Consider the following 22,167-nt stretch of genomic DNA (forward strand, 5'->3'; position numbering starts at 1 on the left):
AATGGACTCCCTCCTCATAGAATGGCACCCAAACCAGAGAACTCCCAAAAGAGCTCCCCCTGGGGCACAAAGGCATGTGTCAGCCAATGTGGCCTCCCTAAGGCCTCCCATGTCTCACAGGTGGGCTCCTCCTTGGCGAGGCCTGGCCTTATTTTCTTCCACAATTGAACTTCCCCTCTCTCCCCAGTGTTCTGAGAACCTTATTTCCTCCATTCTCTGGGTTGGTGTTCCAGGATTTTCCCTCAAGAGTTGTCCTCACTCCCACTCTACTTGCCCCAAGCACTAAGATTGCTGCTTATGACTGATAAAGAGCAACATTTTTGGTAGGAAATGATGTCAATATGCCTTTAAGATTTATGTCCAAGAATGCTAGGATGGCTAAGCTCCACTGAAAATGGTCACATAGAACAGTGGGGTCAAACAAATGGGAATGGGGAGGAGCACTAATTTGTACATAAGGATATGGGGCATATATTGACAGGTTTAAAATATAATATCATCTCTGCTTTCCTGTATTTTAATTTATTTTGTTAAATATTTCCCAATTACATTTTAATCTGATTCAGGCCCCACCTGAAGTGCTATGGGCCCCATGTCTGACACTGAATGAAGGAAACACAAAAAGTCGAGATCAATCTAGGATTTCATATCCTCTAAGCTCTATACTGATAAATTAACATGGAAACATGTAGCATCTTTTTTTTAACCTTTACTTTCCATCTCAGAATCAATGTTGTATATAGGTTCTAAGGCAGAAGGGTGGTAAGGGCTAGGCAATGGGGGCTAAGTGACTTGCCCAGGGTCACACAGCTGGGAAGTGTCTGAGAACAGATTTGAACCCAGGACCTCCCATCTCTAGGCCTGACTCTCCATCCACTGAGCCACCCAGCTGCCTCTGGAGCATCTTTTTCAGCTCCCGGACACATCTGGTTTTAAACATCAGCGCTTTTTTAAAATGCCAGGGTTCCAGAGTAATCTGAACATTTTAGACAGCACAGAACAACTCATTCTATAAAGCAGGGTTCAGATACAATAGTCCTCCAAGGATGTTTTAATCTCTGTCTCTTGCAAGTATCACTAAGGTTTAATTAAATACAATTTAATTAAATAGCCAAACTTTATTCATTGTTGTCATCAGATTAAGCTACATGCAGTTACTAGTCAATATTATTTGGGCCTTGGGGCTGAGAAAAAAGCTCCAATAAAAGTAATTGCAGGAATTGTTTCTGATGCAGTAATGAAGAAAGGCAACATGGTATCATGGCTGATACATTGGATGGAGAGTCAGAAAAACAAGATTTATATCCTACCCCTGACACCTCACCACTCACGGACAAGTCACCAACTCTCAAAGTTACAAGCAATTCCCTAAGCATGTAAATGAGAGAGGACAAGATCTGCACCTGCCCTAGTGACATCCCAAGACCCTGCCCTAATGAAGACATGATGACATTTTTGACAGAGAGACTGTACAGCCTAACTAGACTATGGTGACTTCACAGAGCACAGTCTGGGGGGAAAGTACACTGGCTTGGAAGCTGGAGGTCACCCCCTGGCAGGGCCACTTTACCTGTCTGAGTTTCAGAGTGTTCATCAATAAAATGAGAGAAGAGTGGACTATATTTCTACATTCTTTTTTAACTCTAAAAACACGTCTACATAAATGAATTCTTTCAAATCCAGGAAATTTTTATCACAACCAACTTAAAATTGTTTTTTATGATTATGATGAAGAGATCAGTTTATACCTTACTGAAGAACATGTTGCAAAAAAGCATTTTGTTGGGGAAAAATAATTAAATATATCCTGTTACCTAAAGAGGTTATGATGTATGCTACTGATCCTATTGTGAGTTTTGGGGGCTTTTTTTGCTGAAATTTGTCAACTAATATACATATTTTTAAACCTTTACCTTCCATCTTAGAAATCAAGTTTCAAGGCAGGAGAGAGGTAAAGGCTAGGCAATGGGCATTAAGTGACTTGTCCAGAGTCACACAGCTAGGAAATGTCTGAGGTCAGATATGAACTCAGGACCTCTTGTCTCTAGACCTGGCTCTCTATCCACTGAGCCACATAGCTGCCCCCTCAAATCTTAATTTTTAATAATTTCATAATAATCAGTTGACTTTCTGAAGGAGAAAAATAATTTTTTTCCCTCAGAACCAATGTACATAGATAGCAAGCTGACATTCTTCTTACCTAATAAAGGATGTTCAGAAGACAAATCCTCTCCTCTGCCTATAGTTATAGCTGCTGGAGAAAGAGTAGGGGGTGGTGGGGTTCTGTCCATACGGATACATTCATCTGATTCTTCTGGCATTTCTTCCTCACACACATCCTCTACTTGGTAAACCTAAGGAAGGCAGAACATTGGTTTAGGTTGACTTCTAGCTTATCTTTAGATCATGTAATTTTAAAAACTGAATAACTTTATTAAAATATGGTTATCCAAATATAAAATCTAATTTGCTATTTAAACTATTAGCTGAAAGAAATGTGAAAATAATTGAATGGAATTACTTAAATATTGCACAATAATTCACTAAAAGCAGATGATGGACTGATAGCCATGCTAAAATGCATTGTGGTTTCAGAAAAGATGATGGTCAAGGCAGGACATTATTTTTCAATTTGAAAAAAAATTTTTTTCCAATAATAATAAGTGAAATACTTTTGAGGAAGGAAGGAAGGAAGGAAGGAAGGAAGGAAGGAAGGAAGGAAGGAAAAAAGGAAGGAGGGAAGGAAAAAAGGAAGGAGGGAAGGAAAGTAGGAAGGAGGGAAGGAAAGCAGGCAAACCCACCTTACCCATTCCTAAACTCAACATTCAAAACATATAAACATAGTTATTTGACATCTCAAATATATCAGCAATCTTCCTACTTTTAACTTAACTTGGGAGTATAAGCTTGAGCTTGGTACATATAAAGTGCTTGAGAAATATCTTATATCTGTGGACTATATTTCTGGGTGGTTTTTGGAAATGTCCATAACCTGGCCAACATGATCATGGTAATGAGGGAGAACAAAAAACACCTGGACTCCCTGGCAGGGGACAAACTTAAGCCAAGAACCATTTGAATATCTCTTCTTCCTAATGATTATTGTGTTAGTTAAAATCACCTGGGGTTCTATTTGGAAGGATTGAACCTCAATATAGTGTTTGACAAACTTCTGTGGACCTGTGGGGGTCCTTAAAACTACATTTCCCCGTGGTCCAATGGGTTTCCTGTTTTGGATTACGTATTGAAGGTGAGGGACTGTTTTAAAATAGGGGGAAGTGACGTGGGACTTCCTCTGTAGTTACCTGAGCTTGCGGAGAGAGGAAAGGTAAATGGCTGAGTTGAGGTTGGAATAGGTTTCTTACAAGCGCGTGGTCAGTTTATCTCTATCAGCATGGCTTTTATTAAAATACTATTCTTCCTTTTGATCTCGGCCCTCATCATTTTTAAAAATAACATTATGGAAGCTAAAGAGTAAACCAATGTAAAACATTTCAGAAGTTCTGAAAATGTCAAGTGTTAAGAGAAAATCATTCATATTTGAAAAGAAGCTCCTGTTCTCTTTTAGTCTGTAATGTCCTCAAGGATCCAATTAACAAAACTTAACTTACTGTTAAGAAGAAAACAGCTGCTTTTGACATCAGAAAAATATCTAATCTACACCATTTATCACATTTACATTTTAAAATACTCTATTTACAAAGAAAAGAAGCTTTAAAGAATTAAACTACATTACTAAATTTAAAAGGGCAATTTTAGACAATCTTTATTTTCAGAGAAAATTTCCATTGGCTGACAAAATTTAGTTTCTTCATTTGAAATAAAATTTTATTTTACCTGTTTAACACTGGAGTGTTTAATTTTTGTCTAGATTTAAGAAATAACCTTTTAATATCAATGAAACAGAAAGATCACCGAGTGTGGAATCAAGGGCATGGTTCAAAATCTCAGCTCTGTGGATTACTGTATACCTTGGACAAGTCACTTTCCCTTTGGGGCCTCAGTTTCTAAAACTGTAAAAAGAAGTGGCTGAAATATATGACACCAAAGGTTCCTTCAAAGTTCTCAATCCAGTAATGCTAAAGCAATTCTTTCCCTTCTTTTATTATGAGAACTTTTCTTAATTTAACTTACAAAAGAATAGTGAGATTTTTTTGAATAGCAATTATTACCTTAAAACCTTCAAAATTTTCTCCAAAAAAATATTTCATTAAATCATGCATGTTTTCAAATCCACTCACATGAAAACCACAAATGATATACAAACTATGTACGTTTTCAAGTCATCTTGTTAAAAGATTGTGCAAAATATCAAATTAAGTGTAAAAATGCCCCATGATGTTCCAAAGCTTAAGTGTTAACTTAGATTTACTTAGTGTGTCAGAGGTTATAATTTATAATGATATATTTAACCATAACTCTGACAGACTAGAAAATCTTCAGTCAAGCTGACCTAAGATTTAAGATGTCACACATATTTTGCCTTTTTTCCTACACAAATTTTTTAAAAATCAAATTGGTAAGATTAATTTGTAGACGATAAGCAATAATTAAAATAAAAACTCAATATTAACAAACATACGTGAAATCAAATAAAACCAAACACCATCTAATATGTTGTCACCAAACTAAAACATTAATTCTACAAATTTTAATGTGTGAAAAAACTTTCTATTTCTGGTTATACACAAGCATCTGTTTAAAACCCAATTTTGTGAGGTGAGTCAAGGATGGCAACAAACTTCCTGCTTCTGATTCCAACCTATGCAGGGATCCCTGGAGAAAACCATAGAGGTAGCCAAGGGAGGAGGGCCATGGAGCTTAAAATTAACATAACAATTTAACTACAACAACAACAAAGACCTTCATGAAAGGGAACAAGGCAACACCAGCCACTGGAGAGCAGTCAATCCACTAGCATCTGTAACCACACACCTCCATCCCACCCCCCAAAAAATCAGAAAAACCTGCCAAGTCAATAGTAATTGATAAATTTTAGTAGTTTGCTAAATTTAATCTATTTTCAACTCACTAGTTTTATACTTCAGTAATTTTTTCTTCCAATGACCATTATCTTTTTTATAATGCTGAAATGTTCTTGTCAATCAATCCCTTTGCATGCTATTCAAGCAGCTGCTGAGTGATCTTTTTATTTAATACTGACAAATATAAAAGTCTAGTCATGCACATCTCATTTTGACACATGTTGAAAGGGAAGGAAAGGAAGGAACCAAACAGTACAAATAACATTCTGAATTAATCAACAAAAATGAACATTCATTCTATTTTGCACTCATTTTGACTAAAACTACTTAAACTTTCTTTTGAATCTCTTAGTAAAGGCAGGATAGTTACTGGCCAATCAGAATGAAGAATTGCTAGAAATGTCACAAATACTGGGCATGAATTCAAAAACCAAAGCAAAGCAAACGGCAATATACTATCGTGCAAAACTTAGAGCTATACAAATGAAAATACATGATGGGTTTCCTCCCAAGTTAATTAAGGAAAAGCTAGACTTCTGGTAGGCCAGTAATTTAAATGTTTCTCTTAGGAAGGTATTATGGATAGCTAACATTCTTCGAGAAAATGTACTTTTCCCATCTATCTCTCAAAATAAACTGGAAATACTTGTTTATTAAGTTTAAATTGTGTACCTTCCCAATGAAAAAAAAAAACCCTTTTATTTATTTCCTAAGTACACCCTTTCAACAAGCATATTGCATTTATTTGTATTAAACACTCCTTACCTTTTAATTTGTTCATACCCTGTATGGTGTAAATGTACCTCTCCAGTTAAATATTTTGAAATAATCAGAAAAATGTACTCCAGAAGACATGTGCATTTTAGGGGAAGAGGGGCAGAGGCGGTAGAAGATAAGAGAGAAATAAGTATTGGAATAAAAGAAACAAAAGTATGGGACTCAAGGGAAATTGATCATTAAAAGCAACTTCATGAAAACGCTATAGCAACATAATGGGGAGCTACCCAGCTGCCCCCCAGGAATTTTTTAAAGTAAAAAACTTATTAGGAGTAATAGTGCCAAAAGGAAAAGATTTTTTTTTTTAAAGACTTGAACTTTTTTTTTTTTACTGCTGTTAATTTTTTTAGACCCAAGCCAAATTTTTTGCCTCATTATTAAAATAAGACCCGACACTTCTACCCTGGATTTATTTCCCAAGGTTTACTGGGGGGTAGGGGGGAGGGGAAGAACAAAAAAACCCAAGGAAATTTATTTATTTATATATATATTTTTTAACCCTTGTACTTCTGTGTATTGTCTCATAGGTGGAAGAGTGGTAAGGGTGGGCAATGGGGGTCAAGTGACTTGCCCAGGGTCACACAGCTGGGAAGTGGCTGAGGCCGGGTTTGAACCTAGGACCTCCTGTCTCTAGGCCTGACTCTCACTCCACTGAGCTACCCAGCTGCCCCCAGGAAATTTATTTTTAACTTGAAAAGACTAATCAGATATTATAAATAAGAAAATGTAACACTATATTAAAATTTGTTCACATCTTTGTGAATATTTTTAGTTCATTGCTAGTTTTTTCCTCATGTTAAACTGCACTTCAACTTAAAGTGAGGTGGTGTAAAGGAAGGAGAGAAAATTACCAGTTACCTGCTCAGGCCACCTAAGATCAGCACCAGTGTTTCTCAATTTTAGTCCTAGACACCAGAATGAGGATGTTTTCCACAAAAGAACTCTGAGTATGCAACTCTTGATTTCTGATGAATTTGTTTTTAAGTTTCCAGGAAAAAAAGATCTATCTTTTGTTTTATTCTAATAAGAAGCTCCCTTTATTTTCTCCTGTTGGAATATAATTCTGTATTGTGATTATCTTGCATATGAATCCAGAGGCCTCATATTGTGCAAATTATTATGAATTGAAAAACAAAACAAAAAATGTAGAGAATTATCTAAAAAAATGTATTTCCAAAGTCAACTCCCTTCTTGTTAAGTTTTATTTGAACTATTTACATCCTTTGACAATCCTTCAAAAGTTCACACCTCACAATGAATGACTTTCTCTTCGATCTTCACTGTTTAATTTACTAAAATTTATAAGATTTTTAATAATGTGTTTTTACTTTTAATGAGAAGCAGGGGGTAAAAGATTATGTGATTCATTATGAAGCTGGGATCTTTTCCAGACTTTCAGGCCGCCTACCTTACAATGTCCATTTTTCAAAATGATGGCATAGACACAAACATATTGACTCGACTCCCCAAACAAGTGTTCCTAAAATTAGGGCGAGACTGCAGTTTGTACAAATATCAGTCATCTATAGGAATCAAACATTTATGAACACACAAGCCAATGGAAGGGATCTAGGAAGGATAATCACCTTAAGAGAAAAAACTTTGTGTAGATGACTCGGGTTCAAATGCATTCCCTTGGGGGAAAAAAAATCAACTCTGTAAAGATAGCAGATGGATTTGTTTAAATAGTAATAAAAGTGATGATGGCCAAACTTTAATCACCACCACAAATGGCCAAGCATGCAAGTGGTAGCCCAGAGAACGACGCCACGTGTGGAGGAGGTGGCAGGCCGTGGCTGAGGGCCCCTGGCTCGGGCGTCTGGGCTCTGGGGCACAAGCCCGGGGAGGAGAAGCTGCTCCTACTACTCTAGTCCTGCTTGGAGAAAGCGAAAGAGCGTCCGAGGGCTTACCACTGGCGGCTCTCCCGGGACCGACGGCTGCACCTGAAGGTTGACAGCGACGGTCTGGGGCGGGGGCAGCGCCTGGAAGGGCAGCTGGACCAGGGCCTCGGCGGCGGGGAGCTCCTCTTCAGACACCAGAGCGTTCTGCACCAGCATCTGGCCCTGGGACAGGAGGTCAGGCTGCACTTGTAAGGGCTGCACAGACTGCAGGGGCAGCGCCGGGACCTGGGCCGGAGGAGATGGGGACAGCTGTGGGGGAGGCGCGAGGGGGATTGGAGGAGACTGCAGGGCGGAGTAGGGCTGGTGCGCGGCAGGAGACACCATCTGCGGCCCCGGAGACACCAGGGAGGGCTGCTGGACAGCCCCCAGGTGCACGACGGGGGACGCCGGAAGCGGGAGGTGAGATGGAAGAGTCAGAGGCTGGGCGGCCGGCTGGCCCTGAGCCGGGGGCTGCTGCTGCAGGGCTGAGGACACCAGAGGATGGGGCTGAATGAGTGCCTGTGGATGGAGAATGATGGCGGGAGATGGGCTGGGAGAGTGGGGTGGCGGGGGGGACACCACGACCGACTGCTGTGCCGCCTGGGCCTGGGGGGGAGAGGCCGTGAGAGGCGGTGGGTGGCTCTGGAGGGGCGAGCAGTGAGGGGCCTGGGAGCTGCTTGGTGCCACGGGAAGACCATGGCTTTGGATGGGGACGCAGTGCTGGGAAGCTGGGGGGTCTTGGCTTGGGCTCTGAAGGGTCAGTGGCTGGACTTGCTGCTGCTGCTGCTGCAGTATCAGCTGATGATGGGACACCTTGGAAGGTGGTGAATGAAGAGGAATCTGCTGATGTTTTATTAGAGAATGAGGCTGAATTGGAGAATATGAAGCTGTGAGAGAAAAAAATGACAATTACTACTGATTTCCAGGATCTCTCAGAAAACCACAAGAAATCTAAAGAAATCCTCCTAGCTTCACACCACAAAGTCAACAGAAACCTTTTGGAAGACTCCCAAGTAAGAGTGACATGCAAACATCACTTTTACAGATTAACACCAGTGAAGAGTCCAATGGGGAGAGCGGCATGTTGGGCAATTTCAAAGTAGAATGTAAAACATCAACTGGTTCAAAATGCACATCCACAGATGGCCTAGAGGTACACTTGTCAGATCTTGCACAAGGTCACTAGAATAGTTCTATTCAATTTGGAAGAGTTTTAGGACAGTGAATATTTTTTGCTACTATTGAATCAATGGAAGAGATATAAAATAGTTTCAGTTAGAAAGGATACCATCCAAACCAGGGGCAGCTTAAGAATCACCCTCACAAAGACTCCTAAGCCATGTCTGAATATAACTCAAAGTCACTGAGTACCTGTATGTGGCTTCTCAATTTTTCAGTTTGGGGTTAATGTAAAGGTTCCCTATTCTTTGGGCCACAAAAGGGAATACAACTAAAGAAAAAATGAACCTTTAATCTAGTATGAATACTGGGGGAAAGATCAGCTACACAACTAAAATAAATATAAACTTTTAAAAGTTTCATAATCTCTGTTTCAGTCCTAAGAAGGCACTGAAAGAGATAATGAAGTAGAATCTCATGCTTTTTTTCTTTTATACAGGGCCTGGGAGATAGTAGGCGTTTAATAATCTTTTGAAGATTTTATGTGAATCTTAGTATAGATTCCTGCCATTGGGAAAAATTAGATATGCCACTCACAATCTACCTGATGACCGAGGACTGACCTCATCTAGGGGTTCCCTTTCATTCTGCCTCTGACAACAAAGAATCCGTCACTCAAAACAAAATGTAAGTGTAATCCTCTCTATTTCTACATTGAAGAATTGCTACATAGCTCTCAGAAAAGAAATTGAAATACTAGCTTAATAATAGTTCAAAGAAAAACTTTATCTAAAAGTTTAGTATATAATTGATAAAACTGAAAGTTCATATTTACTTATGTCTATAAGAAAAATGAAAATTTCAATTTATTTTAGAATTTATTTCATTTTATATTTATTTCATTTATTTTTATTCATTTACTATTTTTCATTTTACTATATTTATTACTTAAATCTTATGATTTAAAAAACATCTTGAGAAAGAGGCATTTAGAAGATCCACCAAAAACCTAATTACCTTAAAAAAAAGTGAAATGATTTTTACTGAATGAAAACTTCCATATAGCCACCAAAAAGGATTTAAAGCTAAGTTATAGAAATGATCTAGATCTGAGATTTCATTAATATGGGGAATTTCCTCTACCAAGGCAGGTCTGTGTCTTCTCTACAAGCTAAGAGTCTTAGAAAGTTGCCTGGGGTCACAGCTGGTCTAAGCCAGAGACCAGAACTTAGACCACAGCTCTTCCTGACTCAGGACTTATTCTCTGCCCACTAAGCCACACTGCTTTGATTTAAACTAAGACTTTAAAACTATTTTTTTGACACAGGAAATCATAGAAAGTCAGAGTTGAAACAGATCTCAGAAGCCATCAAATCAATAGTTCTGGATTTACACCTAAAAAAGAACTTCAAGAACAACTAATTCAATGTGGCCACTTTCATAAACACAAAAGATCAATTATAACAATCTCAAGTTCCATTACTTAAAATTCCAACAGGAATTGGACTATAATTTACCTTGAAGCAAAATGAGCAAAAGATAAATTTACATTTTAAAAATTAATATAAACAAGATGAGAAATACTCACATATTTAGGAAAACAAATCTTTTCTAGAAAACATTTCTATCAATAATAATTTTTTTCTTTTCATGAAAGATTTTCCCACAGAAGCATAATTAAGACTATCCTGTATTAGAGCCTAACTTATTATCTCTTAATGTAAAAATAAGTTTATAGGAATAAGCCATATACAGAGTAAAAGGAGGTTCATTTATTTTTGGTTCCTAAAGAAATTCTCACCCCCCTATCAGTTTCCCACCAGTGATGAGGGGTAGCCCAATCCAAAGGATACAGCTGCTGCCCAAGTAGAGCCGGCTATGAATGACACTTGTATAAACTCTTCTGCACGAAGATGTGGTTGTAGATTTGGTTCTTTGATTTCCCAGGAAGTACAATATGGCAGGAAATGGGTTGGGGGAGGAGAGAAGAGGGGTGCCTGTCACCAAGGAGCTCTGAACCTCAGCTGCCAATGAGCATTGCTGCCTGGCACCTCTGACTTCAAGTTGTTGCTTGTTTCTCCTCTCTGAGGTTCTTAACCCCAGGTACATCTCATCCCCACCATGAGGAAGATTGGCCTACCACTGCTATCAAGTGTGAAAGGAGAAGCGATATAAGGGGGTGGCACATAATCTATATTCTAAATTCTTTCTTTTCTTGAAATAGGTTTTCTCCATGCCACCCCCACCCCAACTTTGCTGCTTTCACTGTTGATGATATTGGGGGTGGGGCGACAAAATTAAATTAACCTAAACTCTATTTCCCCTATCAAGATCCTATCTGAAATGCTTACAAAGCAGTCATTGGGAGCATACTGTCTCCCTGTGGCTGATATTTAACCTTTTCCATTTTCCCCATCGGTTTTTTGACTGCCTTCACCAGAGAGAAGCTGGTTTGTTCTTGAGACCAGTTTGGTCTTTTTTTGGGGGTGGGCGGGTGGGGAGGGAAGGGGACAGGAAAGAAAAGGGCAGGAAGGCAGGGAACAGTAGCCTATACAGATAGGAGAAATTGAAACCTATTTCTTTACAGTAGAAGTCAGGTCTAGTTATTCTACAGGTCAACTTACTTAAACAGTCAAAAGGACCTGTGATCTCATCGATGTGGGTATTCCCTCCAATCCTGTTCAACTCTTGTCCATGTCCTCCCACAAGTTAGGAATATTACAGAAGTGATACCCTACTAATATGGGGCAACCAAATATTATACTTGTTAGTCAAATACTGATAACATAAAATATCAACTTTATTGTTATAGTATTTTTATTTAAATTGTTGGACTTCTAAGTTCTTTTTTTCAAAATGCAGTATTAAGATTCTTTCAATTTATGAAATTTATATAAAAAGGAAATGATGATTTAAAAGTACCATTATTCAAAGATTTACTATTTTGCTAACTGCTAAGAAGCAGGTCACCAACTGAAAGTACTTAAGGTAAAACTAGGAATAGAGGGATTTTTCTTTAACATTAACAAATACAACTTGCAGTATAAAAATCTGTTATGATCAATATCTATTAATAAAAAAAGAACTGATATTCTTTACTGCTGAGTGAAAATTCCATGTAAACCTGAACGACTCAGTCACAAAAGAAGAGCTCAGGTTAAATGGAACAGTTCTTACAGAACTGAAAACATTCAAATCACTCCCAACTAATTACAGCTTCATTTTACATCAATACAGAGTTTCATCCTACCTGGGGCTATTAATTGGTGGATGCTTGATGTCCGTGTAACTGCTGTACTTCGAGATTCCAAACTCGGGCTCTCTCCTTTCTTATGACTTTCTGGAGAAGCATCTCGTTGACTGGTTTTAGAACTGGTTACTGTCGTTTTATTATGACAAATGGTCAATGACTGAGCTTGACTACTGTTTTTTGGTGGACCATTCTGAGAACTAGATAATACACCCAACTTCTGGCTGCGTAATGTTAAATTCTGAACCTACAAGTCACATAACAGCAAATTCAGAAAAAAGAATATCAATAACATGATATAGTAATAATTACTAGTAAAACAATGGTGATAAAATAGTAATACTCTGCTTTTCATACAAATAGTTCAATGTTGAAAAACTTGCTAAAACCACAAAGAAAGAAGTATAACAAAATAGCCACCTTTTAAATAAAAAGTACAATTTTTAAGAAACAGGTAAAAAAATTATCAAGATGAATATGATGAAAGTAGAATAATTTATATGTCAGCAAGGAATGAGTTTAACAACAACCCATTATAATTTAATATAATCAAATACAAACATATTATTTGCTGGATAGGATTACCTTTTCTTCTACATCTTCTAATAATAACAATAGCTAATAGTAATATGGTGGTTACTATGTATCAGACACTGTGATAAGCACTTTACAATAATTATCTCATTTGATCCTCACAACAATCCTGGGAAGTAGATTCTATTATTATCCTCATTTTACTGATAAGGAAACTGAGACAAATAGAAGTTAAATGACTTGCCCAGAACTCAGATCTTCCAGACTCCAGGTCCAGAACTCTATCTGTTGTGCCACCTAGCTCCCTCTTCTAATAAATGCCTTAATAAGTTAAAACTATAATTAAATTTATCAAAAACACTTTCAATTAACTACCCTTTAAGGTATTTTTAAATGAATGAATTAACTTAACAATTCCTAGAGGTATACTACTTTCATTTTGGGAAGTAACTTTCATAAGCTGATCAGATGGCACTCCAAAGGGAAACTTCATTCTTGCACTCATTTTTATAATTATCTTAGATAAAAATCTTGTAATTCAGTAATAGTCATGGTCCATTTGTGGAGGAAAAGAAAGGGAGATTTCTTCTTATCTGAGAAAAGCTCATTGTTTTTTCCAGAAATGAAGTTCTGCCACAAAAATCTGATTGTTATATTAGCATGATGAAATCCATTTGTCACATAGTTTAAAAACCATACTTAAATACATATTTTATGTGTGTGTATATGTATATATAAAGAGAAAAAGAAAGAGAGAGCTTTAAGCCAAAATTACCACAAATGTTAAATAAGTACATATAAATATAAATTTAAGACTGCGATGACAAGTGTCAAGGCCTACCCTGCTAGCAGCACCACCAAAGATGCCCAGTTGGGAACACTACCCCAGTGGTCACTGGCTCCCTTTCTCCCAGAGGTCGGCTTCATGCAACTGTAACACATGCATTTTTGGTAGCATTGGCCCTTTGGGGAACCGAGGCAGAGAGATTAAGTGATTTGCCAAAAAACATAATAAATGATGCTGAGCTGCTTTGCAAATATGTTCTCCTCTTGCTTCTTATGTGTATTTCTCCTCAGTTAAATCATACTCTCAAGGGCAAGGAATTCATCTTTTAATTCTCTTGCATTCATTCAAGGTACCTATGATGCTCTATAAGCAACTAACATAGTACCTACAACACAAAAGGCATGGAGTTCTTGCTAACTGACATTGTGTATCTAATCAACACCATAAGTGGATTCAAAGACTTTTCTCTTTAAGTAAGCCCTGACAAGGATCTTTTTCTAATTTGTAAATTTTCCAAAATTAGCTTAGCATTCACCATGTAGCAATAAATGAACCTACAATTAACTGTATCTGTATTAATGGACTTAATATTGGAATGTACCTAGTGGCCTTTTCATTTCTCCTAGCAGATTTACTAGTCTTATAGTTTTTTTGACCTAACATGAAAATTAGTTATATCCCTCTTGCAAAAAATATACATGTGGGGGGCAGCTGGGTAGCTCAGTGGATTGAGAGCAGGCCTAGAGACGGGAGGTCCTAGGTTCAAATCTGGCCTCAGACACTTCCCAGCTGTGTGACCCTGGGCAAGTCACTTGACCCCCATTGCCTACCCTTACCACTCTTCCACCTATAAGTCAATACACAGAAGTTAAGGGTTTAAAAAAAAAAAATATATATACATGTGCTAAAGCACTCAGAAACATTCTTGGAGAGAATATCTAAGAAAGAGATAAATCTAGAATTAAGTTTTCTGACCTATATCAATAACACAGATAATCAAGAGAATGATGAAAAAATATTATTCCCACCAAATTATGGACACTAAATTAGAATGTTAGTTAACATTATGTGAACTGTGGAAAATTTACATATGCCCATTTCTACAGGATATTCGATCTTTCTCATTTTCCCTTTTTCCCCTATATAGCTTTCTAATTTTATTTATATTTTAAATTTTTTTAATGTCTTCAAATTTTATATTACTGTGCTTATCTAACACATGATAATTTTGTCTTGGTGACAGATGTATATATGTAAAATACATAAATAAAAAATATATTTTAAGTATGGCTTCTAAACTATGTGACAAATGGATTTTATCATGCTAATATAACAATCAGATTTTCATGGCATAACTTCATTTCTGGAAAAAACATTCTGCTTTCCTCAGATAAGAATCCTCAGATAAATCCACAAATGGGCTATCACTATTACTGAATTTTAAGATTCTCCTTATTTCTGCCAAATACTTTTTGAAAGAGCTGTGTTAGTTAATACCACCTTACATGGTGACCCTTAACACTTTTAAAATCACCTATATATCCACTACCTTGCTTGATGCTTATAAACTAGTGAAAGTAAATTAGATAGTTAATGGCATCCCTTTCTCTCACTCCCAAGTTTAAAAAAAATGACGACTACAACACTGAGTGTGGCTGGTTTGACATAATTCGTGGAGCCTGAACTACATTTCGGGTCTCCAGATTCTTAAGGAAATCTTCTTTCCACTTAATGAAACATTCTCTTCAACAACTTGGTATCATCTGGCCAAGGTCTCACAACTAGCATAAAGAGAGTCAGATCTAGATCCTAAATCTCTGGATTTCTAATGAAATACCTCTCATTTTAATTATACCACTCACCCCTACACCGGGCATTTCACTGCCTTGGCACCTATTTCCTACAAACAGGCTCCTTCTTAATCAAGTCGTTCTCTCTCATGTTCATAAATTTTTTTTAGCAAAATCACAAACAAGGTTGGATTAGTCCAAATTTCTTATAATTTTATGTCAGTGTGCAAATTTAAAACAAGAATAAGGAGAAAAAACTTTTAACATTATTAATTAAACCCTATGCTACACATAACACTGAATGTTCCTGAATTATTACAAATGTCCCATAATTGTTAGCTAAATAAGTGTCTTGAAGTAATAATACAATTTACATATGGAATTATTATGCTATAATTTCCTAAGTACAGAAAGTTTATCCTTGCTATTGTGTCTGTAAAGTTAGGATTATTAAAAATATAACTAGTTACCCCTCTTCAAATTTGTAGGTATTGATAAAGTGAGGCCTTAAGTCATATTAGAGAACTTGAAATATTTCTGACCTAGAGGATCTCAGGTATCAGACAGAAACACCTATAGATATCAAGTACTATTAAATGTCATAGATACACAGGCCAGAAGAGAGCCAAAAAAGCTGTATTAACAGAAGAGAATTTTCTTGTGTAGTAAGAGTAGTAATATTCATAGCTAGCATTTACAGTGTCTATTCTGTGGTAGGTACTAGACTAACACTTTGTGGATTAGCTCCTCTGATCCTCACAGCAACTCTGGGAGTCAGGTGTTATTATTATCCCCATTTTACAGATGAGGAAACTGAGGCAAACAGCAGCAAAGTGATTGGGAAGTGTCTAAGGCCATATCTGAACACAGATCTTCCTGACTCTAGGCTTAGTGAACTACCTAGCTTTCCTAGAAGGGGACCTAGAGATCAGCTCACTGACTGATCTGGTTTTATTCACAGGAAAATGAAAATCAGAGAGGGCAAGTAAATTGCACAAGGCTATACAATGAGCTAGATTTGGCTTACATTTAATCTAACTATCATCTTTAAAATTCCTTCTTTAACAAAAATTTCCAATTATGTCTACTGGAATATTTTTCCCCCCTGATATGATAGTTCAGATTTTATAACAGAAACTATTGGAAAAATAGGACCCATTTTATAGCCAACTTTTCTGGAAAAACAAATGTAAAATGAATGATATCCACGTTGTCAATACTTTTAATAATTAAAAAATGGAATAATATGAATCTTTTTGTAAAGTATACAGTGCTGTTCAAATGCCAGCTACATTCCCTATGGCAATAATGCAAACCTATAGCATGGATGCCAAAGATGGCATACAGAGCGATCTCTGTGGGCACATGCCCCCCCCCCAGTTCATTACTAGAAAAGCAGAGCTGTTCCCCTCCCTTCCCTCCACCACGCCATCTGCCCAGCAGCCCAATGGGAGCTCACAGGGAGTGGGGTAAGGTGGGCAGCTCATAGGCGGCAGAGCTGGAGGGGAGCAGGGTGCTCAGGCCACTCCCCCTACCAACACTCGTTGAGGACATTCCTCACTTCCCCCACCCCTCCTCCCAACAGCCCAATAGGAGTGCTTCCTCCCTCCCCTGTGTGTGGGGTAAGGCAGGGCAGGGCAAGCCTGGCACTCAGGGAGGGGAAGGGCCTAGCACTCCATCTCTGAAAGGTTCGCCATCACTGGCCTATAGCTTCTCTTTCTTACCACAGTTTAAGGGACTCTCCGGCATTAGCCCTGAGAAGTCCTCACTGACCGTGTAAACATCTGTTCGTACTGCAGTTGTTCTCAAATACCAGCTGAGGCAGAATAACACAGCTAGTATCTTAAATGGTATCTTTCATTCATACATGCCTTCTTTTTTCACATCCTTTACACAGAATTGCAGACCATTTGTAAAGGATTGTAAAGGTCACACAATAGCAATCCAAGAATGAGTCTCCCACGGATATGTCTAGAAATAATCCCTAAAGACATTTGCCTTTGTATTCAATCACTTCAATAAACGAAACACTTAGTGCAGAAACATATCCTATGCTTGATGATCTCATACGGCTAAATTATTTATCATTGCACAACACACAACTCTGTATTTTTACCTCTTCCTTGAAGTATTTTCTGATTTTATAAATATTGATTACTCACAACATATCCCAAAGGGCTAGAAACAAAAGCATCACTAGTTTAACTCCCTACACATATTTACTCTGACTAGAGAGCCAAGGAATCTCACCAAGCTCACCTGAGTAGCTGCCGACTGACAGGAGGATGACGATGACGACGAGACAACAGGAATGTCAGACGGTACAGCAGCCACAGTAGTAGCAGGTGTGAAAATCAGCTGTACAGACAGAAAGTAAAAACAAAAAAAAAACAAAAAACAACCCTGAAGACAAAAGAACATGCCCCACGCACATGTAAAGCAAGTAAGAGAGATTGAAGTTTGTGATAGAAAGATAATACAGTTTAGAAGCATTTCCTAGTCAAAAATTTATATTGAATTTGACTTTTAAATAATTTTTATGTGGAAGTAGGTTCTGCCAACTATAAATAGGAAGAACTGTAATATCTTTAACATATAAGAGACATTTCATATAAAAGACTAGCTCAGAAGAGTTCTTCGTTGATAGGAATTTCTTAGAAGTGTTCCCCAAAGTTAGCAATTATATATTAAAATAAATGTCTAAAAGGAGCCAACTTACTGACCGCAAGTCCAAACTAAATCTGAACAGGAAATCCATAACCTCCATCCTCCCCCCAAAAAACCCTTTTGCAATCATTTCCTTAAAAGGACAACTGTCAAGGTGGGAAGAGGAGGGATACTCCTATGATCATAGATTTTAGAATCCTATCATTCAGATCTTCCATTTTGCAGATAAGAAAATTGAAGGCCAAAGAGGGAGGCCTAAGGTCACATAACTTGTAAAGTGGCCAGGCCAGAATTTGAATGGAACCAATCTAGGATGAACTAAAGTTTAAAGACTAGACATGCAGAAAAAGTCACTGTTGAACTATGTACCACAATGAAACATTAAAATGATACAACAGCATAGCCTGAGAAGGTATCATTAAAAAAAAAAAAAAAAGCAACAAGATCATGACAAATGTAAATTTCTTATCACCATCCCTCTTCATTAGAGGACTTTATTCAATATTACATCAGTCCTCCATCAGTATTCCCAACATACTATATAATCTCCTTATAATGATCATATATCATGTATTGAAATAAGTGATTATTTCAGGATTTGTGTCAATATCCTACTTTATAATTTATATTTAGGTAAACATAAGATACCTCAAAAACATTTTATTTTGGCTTATCTAGAACTATCAATAATGTATGTTGTCAAAGTTCCTTAGCATGCTGAATTAAATGAAATTTTAACATCAAAATGTAAATCTTACAAGGAAAACTAACATTTCATGATATATGAAAACCACATCTGAATATGATTAGCCAAAAAGGCTATAAACTTAATGTTTCTTTAAAGAGTATCATGTAGATATAAAATTTAATTAGTCAAAATCCTAAAACTAGACATTTGATAAATTCATGGTGGTAATCTAGGAATAACAATAGATAATATTGCTTCTTTTTGAAATTTGACTGGAAGTTTCTGGGGCTGACATGAGGACTGAAATGTGGAATCTTCAGTCTAAAGATATTTTGTTCCACTTCCTACAACATGAATACCACTAAGTCTGTCAGGTAGTTTGCCACCAGAGTAATAAACACGATCTGATTCTCAGTTCCTTGATCAAGCTATAAAATTTGGCAAATAAGGGGGGGGAAAGTAATTACAAACAAGAGCTCAGGACCTTGCATATGTTTTAAGCAACCATAAGTGCTAAATAAATGTTAATTGAATAAAATCTATAGCTATCTAAACAAAACTAGCAGAATATGAAATATGGAATAAACTATAAGAATTATCCAGGAAAACCTCATCCTGATTGGAATTTTGTAGTAAGGAATAAGGTGAGAAATATTTTCAAATCTCCAAATTGGATTCCTTGTTTTCAGCTTCAAGCTTCCAACCAAATTTGTAGAAATTCTATTCCTTGAAAAAGATCCACATTTCTATCTTAAGGGAAACTTTTCTAGCTTCAATCACAGAGTTTAATACTTAAACAAAAAGTAGATACACTGTTTTATTGATTAAAATATTTAAGCTACCTGACATTTGTCATTATCTAGAAAACAGAAGAGGAAAACGGACCCACCAATCATTTCAGAGATTTCTTAAATCTAAAAAACAACAGATGCTGAAAATTTTTGCAGTTCATATCTTACCATTTGAGCTCGTAGATACATTTGAGCTTGGCTTGCTGTTAAGGTAGGAGAGGTACTCCCTAATAACATAGTCTGTTGGGTAATACTGCTGCTGGTAGTACTGGAAGCCTGGGAACGGCTTATTAACTGTGCAGGTGTAGGAGAAGTAGAGAGGTTGATCTAAGGAAGAAAAAAATATTTGGTCACAAGCCAAATCTTTTGCTTTAAAGTGATAAAATCAAACCATGTTACAATCAGGCAATTAATGGCATAAATTTAAACTGCGGGCCCCCCAACAAAATTTCAGCAAGGGTCTCATTACCCTTTTTGTTCAATACAAAATAAAAATACTTTCAGTAGAAAGGGATCCATTCTTTTTGTAGTTCCCCCGCCCCAGTTTTACATAATAATCGAACCTAAGCAAGTAATAGTATGTACTGAATAATAAGCAGGCCAATTTTTAGGAAAAATAACAGTCTATTTAAAGAAAATGTCTAATCCTTCAAGAGTCAAATATTGGGGGCAGCTGGGTGGCTCAGTAGATGGAGAGTCAGACCTAAAGACAGGAGATCTTGGGTTCCAATCTGGTCTCAGACACTTTCTAGCTGTGTGATCTTGGACAAGTCATTTAATCCCCATTGCCTAGTCCTTACTGCTCTTCTGCCTTGGAACCAGTACACAGTATTGATTTTAAGATGGAAGGTCAGGGTTTAAAAAAAAAAAAGAGTCAAATATAATTTCTCTGACTTTTGTGCATATTAATACTGCATTATTTCAGTATTTCCACTTAGTAACCAGAACATGCCAGTAATTTGGTTAATGTTCTTTTGCATATTCTATCAAACTGAAGGGGCTTTTGGACTAGAGGAGGAAAAAGTCGCCAACTGCTCTAAAGCACTTGAGAGCCTCAGCCTTTTACCCACGGAGGACAGAGAGAGCTCGGGACAGCCTCTTGGACAGGTTGATGTGAGGCTGCCCCGACTACACAGGGTGTCCAAGTGATCCCTCCAAATCCTCAAGAATGCTTCTGTGTAGACTGTTCCACAGGAAGAAAAAGCCCTGGACAAGCCCATGATGGGCAGCAGAATCGGGGAGAAACAGTGCCGGAGAGGGTCTGGCCTCACAGGCCTCAGCATGGCGGTGAGCAGAATCACTTAAGCTCGAAGGTGCCCCAGCACGTGCTGAAAAGTCAAAGGCATAGAATGACCGACAGGCCACCCCAAGAGAAGATGCTGCTGTTCAGGCTCTTCAGGTACGTCTGACTCTTGGAGGCCCTCTTTAGGGTTTTCTTGGCAGAGATGCTGGAGTGGTCAGCCATTTCCTTCTCCAGATCATTTCATAGATGAGTAAACCGAGGTACTTGGCCGGATCCGAATTCAGGGAGAAGGCTCACTCTCTGTAGCAGCTCTCTGTCCCCCCCTCCCCAGGACATCCCCACAGAAAATGACACTGGCTTTCAAACAAAAAATGATTGCATGGTTGGTGTTTAAAAACACAGTTACAATTATGTAACCATGGGAAAATACTCTAAATAAAATAAATTAATAAAAAAAAAAACACAGTTACAAGGCAACTGCCACGGAAGAGAAGTGAGGAATCACACTGAGGGGAAGAGGAGGAGGAAGAAGGGAAGAGGGTGCTCCCATGGAGGCCAGCCCCTCCCTAAGGAGGCCCCAGGATGGCAGGGGCCTTTGAAAGCAGGGGCAGGGGGCAGGCGCAGATCTGCCCAGCATCTGGGGAGAAGCAGGCAGGAGGGCCTAGAGCACTGTGCTCTTATCTGGGTGCGCTTGACACAGAAGAATTTTGGCACCGGGTCCAGAAAGGGGCCTGCTGACCAGAACGTCTCCCTAAACGGAGGGGCAGCAGCCAGAGGCTGTGGGAGCACACAGAGGGCAGCAGACCTGTGGACCGATGACCAGGCCTTCCCTGACTCCTCTTGGGCCGGAGGCAAGTGGATGCAGAGGGCTGGCAGGACGGGGGGAGGGCCCAGAGGAAGGTGCTGAGGCTCCTGAGTTGTGGAAAGAGGCCTGGGGATACCAGGGCTCCCCTCATTCTGCACCTGGGGATGGGGAGCCTGAGTCAAGCCCTGCTCTGCAACAACAACTTCCTGTCAGCCACAAAGTTGTGCTGGACCTGGTTGTCATTCCACTGCTCTGTCCACACATGAAGCCATGTTCATACACGCCCAAGAGCTGCGGGCCTCTCCCAAAGTCCCTCCTTCATCCCCCAGGGACCCGCTCCCCACTGTCCTCCTGAGCCCATCCCCCACCTAGCACAGGATGGTCTCTTGGGCCAAGCCTGGGCTCGAGGACTCCCCCACCCTCTGCCTTTGCTCCCTGTACCCTTGCCCGCTGCAAACAAGGCCCCTTAATGGAGCAAGGAGTCCTGTCCCAGCCTTCTTGCCTTGGATGTTCCTGTAGAACTAAAGCCATCCACCAGGCCTCCCTTCATCACTGTTCTCCTCGAGTCCATCCTTCACTCCTGCCCTTTTGGCCAGATCCCGTCCCCAGTCTCGTCTGACCCTTTCCCCACCCCCACGCTCCGAGCTCCTCACTCTCCCCTGGGAGCCTGCAGATCGCCCCCTCCTCAGGGCTGCTGTCCCAGGGCCTCTCTCTTGCCCCTGCTTCACTTGGTGACCTCGGCACCTGCTGGGAACAACCTCCATCAAATCCACACATTCAGCACTGACCTCTCGACTGACCTCCAACCATCTGCCGCCTTGAACTAGGTATACTATGGACACCTTCAGCCT

General features: G+C 38.8%; 1 protein-coding gene across 1 annotated transcript in view; it reads right to left on the reverse strand.

Annotated features, from left to right (window-relative positions):
• The window catches only part of PHC3 (polyhomeotic homolog 3), a 67,780-nt gene that overhangs the window by 18,502 nt on the left and 27,111 nt on the right, over positions 1–22,167 (reverse strand). The window contains exons 3-7 of the mRNA XM_044669548.1: positions 19,437–19,595; positions 17,382–17,480; positions 12,012–12,258; positions 7,673–8,529; positions 2,201–2,354 (exon numbers count right to left, since the gene is read on the reverse strand). Coding sequence (XP_044525483.1) covers positions 2,201–2,354; positions 7,673–8,529; positions 12,012–12,258; positions 17,382–17,480; positions 19,437–19,595 — 1,516 coding nt within the window. The remainder of the gene's footprint in view (positions 1–2,200; positions 2,355–7,672; positions 8,530–12,011; positions 12,259–17,381; positions 17,481–19,436; positions 19,596–22,167) is intronic.

This window comes from Gracilinanus agilis, chromosome 3 (genome assembly GCF_016433145.1).
Source record: "Gracilinanus agilis isolate LMUSP501 chromosome 3, AgileGrace, whole genome shotgun sequence".
Taxonomy (NCBI): Eukaryota; Metazoa; Chordata; class Mammalia; order Didelphimorphia; family Didelphidae; genus Gracilinanus; species Gracilinanus agilis.